The sequence below is a fragment of the Leptodactylus fuscus genome, chromosome 4 (genome assembly GCF_031893055.1).
Source record: "Leptodactylus fuscus isolate aLepFus1 chromosome 4, aLepFus1.hap2, whole genome shotgun sequence".
NCBI lineage: Eukaryota > Metazoa > Chordata > Amphibia > Anura > Leptodactylidae > Leptodactylus > Leptodactylus fuscus.
In genome coordinates, this window is record NC_134268.1 from 51,125,510 (window position 1) to 51,137,842 (window position 12,333).

The 12,333-nt window shown below is 39.2% G+C and overlaps 1 protein-coding gene across 1 annotated transcript in view; it reads right to left on the reverse strand.

The window, feature by feature from the left end:
• Nucleotides 1-12,333, reverse strand: part of SLCO5A1 (solute carrier organic anion transporter family member 5A1) — a 78,616-nt gene that overhangs the window by 25,483 nt on the left and 40,800 nt on the right. Inside the window, exons 3-5 of the mRNA XM_075270413.1 lie at nucleotides 8,655-8,787; nucleotides 4,570-4,796; nucleotides 2,074-2,238 (exon numbers count right to left, since the gene is read on the reverse strand). Of these exons, the coding sequence (XP_075126514.1) occupies nucleotides 2,074-2,238; nucleotides 4,570-4,796; nucleotides 8,655-8,787 (525 nt within the window). The remainder of the gene's footprint in view (nucleotides 1-2,073; nucleotides 2,239-4,569; nucleotides 4,797-8,654; nucleotides 8,788-12,333) is intronic.

Sequence of the window (12,333 nt, forward strand, 5' to 3'; positions counted from 1 at the left end):
CGCACAGAAAGCACTGCATTATTCGCACACCAATTTACACTAGGCTTTGCAGGGTGGTAAACTAACAAGGAGCAAAATGTAATATTAATATTTTCTATATTGCACAAAATCAAGGAAGGGAATTTATCATAAGAAAAAAAATCACTTAAATCAGATTTTCTATATAATTCTTTATTTGTCCTGCCAGTCATTTTATAGCTTTGCTGTGGAGACTAGGACAGGGTCAGCAGACACCAGGGATTAATAGCACTACTAGACTGCAGGAGGACTAGATAAAACAGAATAGTACCATTTAAAGGGGTTGTCCATGATTTACTCATCTATCCCCAGCACTACATTGGATTGGTCCCCAGTGGTCACTGGAAAGGGACCAATGACATCACAGAAGAGTAAACTGGGACAGGACAACAGTGTGCTGGGAATAGGCGCTATGTCTTTTTTATCATTTTCACCCACCCTGGCCACCCCTGAGTTTATCCTAAAATCTGGACAACCCCTTTAACTCAGAGATAAAGCTATGTATGCATCGCCCCTATCACCTCCTGGCCTTTTGAGGAGGGTATTACATTCCTTCACTTTCTGGCACATTATGGGCAATGTCACTTTATGTCACCCCTCGTAACTATGCTCCTCCTGTAGTGATGTTTGCTGTAACTTTTATGTTGTTTCCTACTTCCCACACATCCCATAGTCACTCTAAATACTCTCCAAACATCTGCACCCACTTTCCTCTCACATCACACGGAAAAAGAGGAAATCTTTAAGATTTATCATTTCTTCTCTATCTATTTATTGTATGACTCCAGATATACTTTTAAGGAACTGAGATAGTTTCTACGAGAGCCTTGAGGTAAGAGAAGGGATGCTACATACTTCTAGACTCTGACAAAGACAGTTTCTTCCAAAATTGTTGCATAATGTCAATCAAGGGTAGGGAATATGATGTGAAGAGAGGGTCGAATAAATCCCACTACCAATCTGTAGGAAGGAAATAAAAACCACAAGGAAATCTGCTAATCTGCCCTAAAAATTTCCCTCCTGATCCCAAGTGGAGATCAGTCTGAATGAACATTCATACAAGGATTCGACACAGGATTTATTTAAGTGTCAATGTTATTTTGTTTCAAGAGATAATCCAAACCTTTCTTCAAGGTGCCAACTGTTTCTACAGATCCACAGCCTTTACAATACGATACCTTTCTCCAAATTTTATACAACTAGTTGTATAAAAAATTAGTTAATTTATGCAAAATGAAAAAATAAATGCAAATAATAAATTCAAATAAATAAACTGCTCCTTTTTATGTAAGACCCAAAATCCAATGTAAATAAAATAATATTTCCCTTAAAATAATATAAAAAAAAAAAAGTTTGGCTGATGGTTCCTTAAAAGTCTGAAAAGTCCTAAATTTGTCTTCTTCTGTCAAGTTGATTAATTTCTGTTTCTGGAACCGCTGGATGATAACCAATTTGGCAGACATTATAGCCTTTCTAAAGGCTGTCACCTAGTATTCCCATACCTCCAGGGGAATGTCTGCCCATATATGCAGCAACACTCGAGCAGATACAACTAAAAAAAAGTTGCCAAAAGAGAACAGCTTTGGTTTTTTTTAGGCTAAGGACCCACGTTGCGGAAAGGTGACATTTTTGCATGCTGTGGAAATGCCTTGGAAACACAAATTGCAGCATTTCTATAATGTGGGGTCTCAGCCTCTTGGATATCTTTGCATGTTGTGAGGAATGATCTTTAATAAGAGCGCACATCTCTGGTCCCAATAATGTAGCCCTTTATGAGCTAGTATAAACCATTCTCTATAGGAAGACCTCTCGAGATTCTCACCTATTAATAATTTACTTACCGTTTTCTATCATGTCTTTACCACCATTTAATACATGATGTCCTGTCCGGCCGGTTTCTGTCTTCTGTCCTGTGAAATTGGACAGGGGACGGAAACCCGGTGGTCAGTTTTCAAACTCATTCACTTGAATGGGTTTGCAAAGGTGACCACCCAGTCATTTCATATAAAGCCCATTTCCGATTGTAACTTCCATGCACTATTAGCATGATCTTACCAGTGTAGATGCTGGCACTGGAAGCTGGGATGCCAAACTGAGACTCGATGAACTTGGGAATGAAGGTAATAAAAGCGGTGACAATGGCACTCTCAGCTGTGTATGACAAACTCACAAAAAGGAATGTCATGTTGCTTAAAATTCTGACTGCTGCTCTTGGAAGGTCTAAAAATGACAAGAGATGAAGTTTATAATAATGAATGGCTAAAACTATATATGTCGGATCCCTGAAGTGGAGGGCATGTAATGGATTTCCTGCAAGAGATTTGCCGCAAACAATTTATTTATTATTGGTTCTAAAAAAAAATTGAGACACTTAAAGAGGTTTTCCAAGATCACAATCCTTAAACGGTTTTCCAGGAATTTTTTTTTTTAACTGTCTATGGTAGACAATGAGATCTGATCTGCAGTACTGGCACTTGGCCACTATACAGAGCACAGAGCCAACTGCTTCCTACCCCACGTTGAGTATAGTAGTGTTGCTGGAAGGGGCTGAAACGTGCGAGAGCTGCCTGTTGGCCCCCCATATAATCAGATATTTATGACCTATCCTAGGCCAGAATAAAATAATTCTGGGACAACCCCTTCAAGTCGGGCCATCGATAGCAGATTAGAGGTGGGTCTGACTCTGAGCACCCGACCGATCAGCTGTTTGAAGGGACCACGGCACTCCAGTGAGCGCTGCAACGTCTTTATTATCTACATTGGTCTTATTGCAACGTCTTTATTGTTTACACCAGAATGTCACCCGCTCAGAAGTGGTTGATCTGGTAAATGCAGCTTTGTCCCAGTCACTGGAATAGCACAAAGCTGCAATACTGAGGGCAACTGTGACTAGTATACAGATCAGTGTAATGAAGAGGCTACAGCGCATTTCCTAGCTCTGTCGCCCCTTCACAAACATGTACAGCTAGTCCTCTAGATGGGTCCTTGCTGACCTGATAGTGATGGTCTTTCCTAAGGATATGGCCATAAATATTGTGCTCTTGGAAAACCCCTTTAATGATCAAAAATACAAGAAAACCACAAAACACAATCTTACAAATTGTAAAAAATGCAATAATAATAATGCACACTATGATATACAATGAAATCAATGGATATGCCAGTGTAATATCCTCTCAGTAATAATTGAGGGTCCTGAATAGGAGACCCCCATGAGAGTAGATTTTCTAGTAGGATATTTGAACATGAATTTAATAAATCAGATAGCGGTCAATGAAAAATGTTTTTAATTACAGTATGTCCCACTGGTAGAGACAATAATAATTATAGTATTTACTAAGAATCTTGCTAATATATTGTAATCCTACAATCCGTATATATACGGTATGTATACTGCTGGTTCTTTTCTTTGTTATGTTCCTTACAAGAATGCTCACCTATGATGTGATTGCTTAGAACATACCACGTCCAGATCTTTTGCAAATATTTGTTTTTGGAGACATAAGTGTAAGTAATTAGATAAGTTCTGCCTTGGAGTCTGGAGTTTAGGCCACATAATGTTTATTAGAGGTAATTTTATGTCACATATTTCATTAACCTGATTCTCCTACGAGAGTGACTTTGATTGTAAGAAGATGTTTTAATTGCTGGTTTTCAGAAATTTAGCTTAAGAATGCCTGTTATTGGGACATTTCTCAGAATTCTTTGCCCCATCAGAGGTCTCTGTACCTAGGTTTCGGCCTCGTTTCTTTATCTAATGCTTTTTGCTGTAACCTCACTTCTAACTAAGCTTCTATCTGCAGTTATCCACTTAAGAGATGGTTTATCCCTGGATTTAAAAAAAAACACCACTTAAAGAGGACGTCCAATCATGACGCTAACCCTGATGTGAGGAAAATCATGGGAATTAGCTTTAGTGGCTAGGCTATAATATGATGTCCCTGAAGTTGTGTCCCAGGAGAACAAGTCATTAGGAAACTCTTTAGAGGACCTTTCATCACCTCCACCAGGTCCAGCTCTTTGCACCATTTAATAGGTGCTGCTCCACTGATTCGGCACAGTCAGAATTTTTTCTCTACCCCCTAGTGTTAGTTTTGGTGGCTCATTTGCTATTGAGGCTCTGTACTGTCAGGTGGACAGTGTCAGGCAGGAACAGGCAAAGGGGTACGATTCTGAACTCTGATATTGTCTAACTCTGGTTGGAGCTCTGGACCACATCCTCAGCCTGACACCGCCCTTCTGACATTACAGAGTTTAAGTAGCACATCAAGCACCAAAACTAAGTACACCTGCCTGGCACTGCCCACCTTTACAGTGAAGAGTCTAAAAATCACATCAAACACCAATGCTAACAGCACTGATTGTTCAGGAATGGTGGGGAAGAGAAAAATTCCAACTGCGCTGAAATCAATGAAGCACCATCTATTAGCAGATGGTAAGAACTGGGGTTGGTGGAGGCTGTAAAAGGTCCTCTTTCAGCAGTAAACCAAAAATAACCCCAATAAGGAGCCGCTAATATTTCATTTATACAAGTAATACCACTGATCTTACCTCTAAAATTCTTGCCAAAGCCTATGGAAGGGCCAACACCAGTATCTGCCTTCATTTTGTTGCTAGATTTCTCTTTCATCACATCATCATCACTGGAAACATCATATGAGTTACTTTTCTTTTTCTTCTTTTTCTTCTTCTGTCGAGGGGGAAGCTTCTTTGGGAAGGTAAACATTGGGAAGATGACAAGTAACATTGCCATAGCGCAAAGAAGAAACCCACTCCACCTGCAAGCAGAAAGCGAGAGAAGTGTAACACTGGTCTGTTAGGGGACTTTTACATGGTGGCTTTTAGGCTAAGAACCCATGTTGAGGAAAAGCTGCTTTTTGTTGCAGATTTAGCTCTCCTTCTGATGGAAGACAACTAACTGTCTCTAATACTACTTTTAGGTAGCTGATATGCAGAGAATGGAGCAGGAAGCAGGAAGCCCTGTTCTCTTTGCAGTGGCCATACCAAGTACTGCAGATCTGATCCCATACATTTGAATGAGATCTAAGATGCAATGACTTTATTCAGCCACAACATGGAGAACAGAGCTGTCTGTTTCCTGCTCCATTCTCTGTACATCAGATGGTGAGAACAGCTTAGGGGTGTCAGGTGTCAGACTCCCATAGATCTAATAATAGTGACCTAATTTTAGTATAGGTAATCAATACTTTTATCCCAGAAAACCCATTTAAAGGAAATTTCCAGGATTTACATATCCTGTCCTTAGGATAAGCTATCAATATGTGATTGGTGCGGGTCCAACATCTGGGACCCCTGATGATCAGCTGTTAAGAGGCAAAGGCACTCACAAGTGTGCCATTGGTGTCACAGTTATCAGTCACATAGTACAGCAGCACCTCAGTTCATTCCAATGAATGGGGCCGAACTGCAAGACCAAGCGCATAACCTATGCAATGTACGGCGCTGTGCTTGGTATTCAGTAAGGAGTCTGCACTGATCCAAATGCTGCTTCCTCTTCAATCAGCTGATCGCTAGCAGTCCTGGGTGTCGGACTCCCACATTGATGACCTATCCTAAGAATAGGATATTCATGTCTGAGAAAAGCCCTTCAAGGGGTATAACACTGACTTATAGGCAGCTACCTGTAGGTGGCATTAGAGAGACAGGTTTCTGAGGATGAGAGCTAATTTGGGTATTTTCACCAGGGAGGATTGCTTATGAGACTCCCTACAATAGCTGGTATCTCCAAAAGGAGAAAGGGTGTCCCGAGTCGCTGCAACAAGGTTACACACTATTCTGTAAAGACAAGTGCAAGTGAGAAAACACAACATAGTAGCAAAGAAAATAAAATCCAAACGTTATTACAAGCTAATAAAATCCATCATGTATACAGCTAATGTCGTGTTGACAGCTAACGCATTTCTTAGTCATACCATGAAATGTTTTGGAGATTAAATATCTTAAGAATGAAAATCACTAAAAATATTGTTGACTACAATGACTATGGCTAATGAAACCTAAAGTTCTTAGTCCCTGCCAATGACTACAGCTGCTGACTCAGACGAAGGGTAAAAGCCTAATAACATCTTCCATCCCTCCATCCTTACTAGCACTCCACAAATCTAAGATGACAGGACCTGGAGGGGTGAGATTTCAGTAGCTGATATGTAACTTTTATTTGCATCCATTTAAAATTCAGTAATTCTCATGTTTCTAGTTCATCACTTGCTACAGGATAAAATACGTTGCTGAAAGTCCTATTCAGCACTTTCCTAGTTAAATCTGTTTCTGGGAAAGTGGAGTTACAACCAACTTATTTATAAATGTGTCAGGGTATTCATATATTTCTAGGAGGAATAACAGAGGGACGGCACAGTTCTAAGAGAAGAGATGATCCAAAATTGTTATTTTTGGTTCAACAAAATACTTATTCTTAAAGGGGTTTTCCCATGAACATAACCAGGTATAAATTTCTGGATAATTAAAAAAAAAACAAAAAAAAAAAAAAACTTGAAAGTCTTCAGTAGATGATACCTTTCTTAATGGCTAGCTAATAATGATGGTAGATTACAACGTTTCGAAGCTCTCGGCTTCTTCTTCAGGTATATCTAAAAACAATTTCTGAAGGATGCATATTTATGTACAAGAGGGACACTCAGGAATAGAATTCTAGGAGGGAGGGTAGAATAAAGTTATTGGTTATAGATAATTAAAATGTAATCATTTTCACATATAAAAATACTTAATTTTTTTTATTTTTTTTTTTAGTTTTATTTGGACCACTATTGGACATTATACTGTATGGAGTCCACCATAGAACATAATACTGTGCTAAGAGTCCACTATGGTACATTAAACTGTGTGGAAGGGCCACTATGGACATTATACGAGGTGAAGGGGCCACTGTGGGACATTATAAATGGTGAAGGGGCCACTGTGGGACATTATACTTTGTACACTATGGGACATTATTTTTAAAGGGGTTGTCCAGAAATTTTACAAACTCTGGAGGGGCCTGGTGCAGGTAGTGGCCTAAAGTCACTAGCACTCACTATATGGGGGCCTGTAAAGGGGCCACTTATTGCATAGGGGCCAATAAGGACACAGCATACTAAGTTGAGGCAAGAAAAAGGAGGCAGCAAAGAGTATGGGGGCCAATAAGGAGGCAATACAGAGTGTGGGGGTAAAGGGACTTTATAATATATAAGGTCAGAAATGGAGACTTATCATGTGGGGGCCAGTACAGGGAGTGTTTTAGCATGTGGGGGCCAGTAAAGAAAGCATTTTACCATGTGGGGGCCAGTTAAGGAAGTAATATACTGTGTGGGGGCACATTACATCTATGATGTCGGAAAGGGTTAAAGGAGGGGGGAGTCCATTTTGCAACCAATTCTGTTTCACTGTTCCAAATTGAAAAATGAGGCATTCAAGTAATTTATATGTCTGTAGATAATATGTTTCCCTAGTAATAGAATACAAACTCAGCGTAGTCTAATGGTACAGTTATGTGGCCATCCATCTTTCCCCTACGTCCTATTAACAACCAAATGTAAATTTGTAAAGGTTACAAGACCAGCAGAAGCATGCCTCAGGATCAGACTACACAGGGCTTTATTGTAGTCTGTTACCATAGAAATATATAGGTCAACATAGGAGCTGGAAACACAAGCCATTAGGGGATTCCTAACTAAAGAAAACCTGTTACGATAGATAGATAGATAGATAGATAGATAGATAGATAGATAGATAGATAGATAGGATATAGATAGATAGATAGATAGATAGATAGATAGATAGATAGATAGATAGGATATAGATAGATAGAGATAGATAGATAGATAGATAGATAGATAGATAGATAGATAGATAGATAGAGAGATAGATAGATAGATATAGATAGAAGATAGATATAGATAGAAGATAGATAGATATAGATAGAAGATAGATAGATAGATAGATAGATAGATAGATAGATAGATAGGATATAGATAGATAGAAGATAGATAGATAGATAGATAGATAGATAGATAGATAGGATATAGATAGATAGAAGATAGATAGATAGATAGATAGATAGATAGATAGATAGAGATAGATAGATAGATAGATAGATAGATAGATAGATAGATAGTAGATAGATAGATAGAGAGATAGATAGATAGAATTTAAAAAAAAATCTGTACTCCATAAAATATGTTGAAAAAGGCAGATGTGGCTGTGTTTTTTTCTTTTTATTTATATAGAAGCTTTTTTGTCTGTTTTTTATTCTTGTACCCATGTAAGCAGTGCTGCAGGAGATCTATTGCTTGGTATATACAGTATATATTTGGCTTTTCTTTTCCTACTCCATAATATGCTGCCTGTAGATAGCACAGCAGTTCCAAGATGACACTTTAAGACTGTTTGCAAAGTTGCTTATTTTTCACTTTAGATGCATTAGAGCAGTAAAACATGGTATAACAAAAGAACAGCACTATTTACTGGCTGCCTGGAGGAGTACATTATATGCTGGAATACTGAAGAGATAGATTTGTACTGAATGGTAATGGTTTCATTATATGCGGGAGACATTTCTAGCCTCCTGGAGGGCTCTGCTTCTATCACTCTCTGGGAGCTTGGAGCGGACATGGTCTTACCAGTTCCCAATGAAGCGTGGATCGCTCTGCTCAATGTTCACAATGGTGCGGGGATCAACATAAAACCCAATAAGTACTCCACCTAACAAATAGCCTGCAGCTGGACCAAGGGCTCCCATGACGTACATGATCGCTGTAAAAACATAAACCAGAAACAAAGTATAAGAAAGCAAATCGCCATATAAAGCACCTACCATGAAATAGCAACAATTCACTTTTCATTACGTAAAGGGAACCGGTCAGATTGTATATTAAATTTGATATAATACTAGTGTGTTACAGAGCGGGAGGATCTGAGCAGATTGATATATAATTTTGTGGGAAAACATTTGGAGTAACTGTTATGCAAAAGTGTCATCCGGCCAAAAAGCACAAGACTAAGCAGATACACACATGGACAAAATTGTTGGTACCCCTCAGTTAATGAAAGAAAAACCCACAATGGTCTCAGAAATAACTTGAATCTCACAAAAGTAATAATATATCAAAATTCTATGAAAATGAACAAATGAAAGTCAGACAAAAAAAAAATTAAATAAAACTCCTGACACAGCACTGGACAGAAATGATGGTTCCCGTAACTTAATATTTTGTTGCACAACCTTTTGAGGCAATCGCTGCAATCAGAGGATTCCTGTAACTGTCAATGAGACTTCTGCACCTCTCAGCAGATATTTTGGCCATTCCTCATGAGCAAACTGCTCCAGTTGTCTCGGGTTAGAAGGGTGCCTTTTCCAGACGACATGTTTCGGCTCCTTCCAATGATGCTCAATAGGATTTAGGTCAGGGCTCATAGAAGGCCACTTCAGAATAGTCCAATGTTTTCCTCTTAGCCATTCTTGGGTGTTTTTAGCTGTGTGTTTTTGGTCATTATCCTGTTGCAAGACCCATGACCTACAACTGAGACCAAGCTTTATGATACTGGGCAGCACATTTATCTCTAGAATCCCTTGATAGTCTTGAGATTTCATTGTACCCTGCACAGATTCAAGACACCCTGTGCCAGATGCAGCAAAGCAGCCCCAGAACATAACAGAGCCTCCTCCATGTTTCACAGTAGGGACAGTGTTCTTTTCAAGATATGCTTCATTTTTCCGTCTGTGAACATAGAACTGATGTGTCTTGCCAAAAAATTTGATTTTTGTCTCATCTGTCCATAGGACATTCTCCCAGAAGCTTTGTGCCTTGTCAACATGTAGTTTGGCTATTATTTTTGTCAGATTCAAGTTATTTCTGTGACCATTGTGGGGTTTTCTTTCATTAAACAAGGGGGACCAACAATTTTGTCCATGTGTGTATGTGGGAAAATAAAATAGTCATACTCGCCAATCCTCCAGCTCTGACACAGCCCAGTCCAAGGAAGTAAAGATCAGTGAGGACCGGGCAGTGACAGAGCTGGAGTGGTGAAGGACTTTTTGGCAGACAACCCCCTTTAAACCATTGGCCATCTGTACATAAGAGTCTAGATTAGGCCATAAATATCTGATCGGTGGGCAGCAGAACTGCAGTAACGGAGCCTGGGCACTATCCAGGACACAGAGCTATCCACTTCTGGTTCTGTGAACTGTATAGTACAAGGATCGGACATACCCCTGATCCAGTTGTCGGTCACCCACCAATTAGATATGTATAACGTATCCCAACGAGAAGTCAGAAATATAATCACGGACAACCCCTTTAAAAAACATTTTCATGGACGCAGATTACCTTTAATGAGAAAATGAGAGTTTAACAGCCACAGTAAAAATAATGCACATAATATAATACACAAGTCTAGCCAAAAACAGGGAAACCTCAAAATAGTGAGATCCATTTATATTGTAGGTCATGAAACCATAGAATTAAATTTAACAATTCAGCTTTTTGCCTTGAAACAGAGACGTCTCTGAAGACATTCTTAAATGATCCATAGCAATTCTTCATATTACATCTAGAGTGTCAGGAGAAGGGCAAAGAATCCAAGTCTGGCGGGGGGAACTGGAATAGTTAAACCATCCTAACTATGGCAATAGTGATATGATTGTTTTAGCATCAGGACAATGTAATTTTAACAATAAGCTGGTGTGGCAATTGGGTCCAGCTTCTTTAACCCCCGGCAATGAGCTACTAGTATGGAGAAGCTATACATATACCCTGCAGCCCCTGAAAATGGAGCATTACATGCCGGCTATCAACAAAAAGTGCACAGAGTCCTCTGATGTGTCTCAAAGAGGGATGACCTGTGCCCTAATAGCTCCCACGGACAGAGGTTGTTGTGATATAAGCATGCTATAGACTAGTTAGATGATACTGGAGTATACGGAGGACATTCATAAGAACGTGAGGAGGATATATCAGCATGAAGTATATACTCAGTATATGGCCAAAGTAAAGTAACTGTCAAATGCTGAGCAACTAGGCCTCAAAATGTCACCCTTTGGTACCTATCTGAAAGTAAGTATACTGAAGATGTAAGCAAGGAGGGAATGTTATCTCAGCACCTTATTAATAATGGACATAACAGCAGGATGCCATAGATAGACATTCCTCTCATGGAAATTAAGGAATCTAATATCTTAAAGCATGCCACTGTTTTCAGGATAGGCTGCCATGTGTGTGTACATAAGGAATAACACCATTTCTGGTCATTATATGACATATTTTGCATTACTTTACAATTTTCTCTTTGTATAAGTGGCTGGAGACTCGCTGTCATACACTGCACACAGTAAGTAGAGGAGAATCTGCTCCAAAAAGTCTGTCCTTCACTAAGAAACAGTCCCAGGACCATGCAGGATGTACAGATGTAGCAGAGCTATAACATGAACTTCTACAAATGGTTAAAATGCTGCAGTGTGATATCACTGATGAAGGGAAAAAAAAAATGAAACAATGAAAAGTCATTGGAAAACACTTTTCAATGAGTTTCATTGGAAATGTCATTTCTTATGATAAAATAAATAAATAAATAAATAAATAAATCAGGGGTCACACAGTGGCTCAGTGGTTAGCACTGCAGCCCTGGAGTCCTGGTGTTCAAATCCCGCCAAGGGCAAAAAACCATCTACAAGGAGTTAGTATGTTCTTCCCGTGTTTGTATGGATTTCCATCCCATATTCCAAAGATATACTGATAGGGAAAAATGCACATTGTGAGCTCTATGTGGGCTTACAATCTATATTAAAATAAATAAAAAAAATCACATTGCAGCAGTTTAACCAATTGGCGATATTTAGATAGATATGTATAGATTGTATAAGAACTGTCCATAGCCAACCAATGAGCTCTCACGTGCTTCAAGAGTATCTGAAAGAACGCAAATTGCAACAGTTGCAATTCGCGTGCTTTCAGATATAAGAACTGTCCTGTACTGATGTGATTATTTAGCTCCAGTTTCAATCTAAGGTTGTCCATTATCTCCTACATTTCCTGCTCACTCCTACCCTTTCCATAGACTTCTATACACATGAATCATCTAAGTCATTAGTTCTCAACCTTTGGTAAATGTAATCCAGGGGGTACACCACACAGTCCCTCAGGCTACATAACACATCTAAGAAGCACTAGTCCATATTACAGGCTGCACTGCATGCAAGTCCCTCCTGCCCAGGATGCAGATGTTGTCCTTACTTTACAAGAGCAATGAGCGTTTCCATCAAAACTGATGAAATTGCTTGGTAACATTCAGTTGGAATTTTTT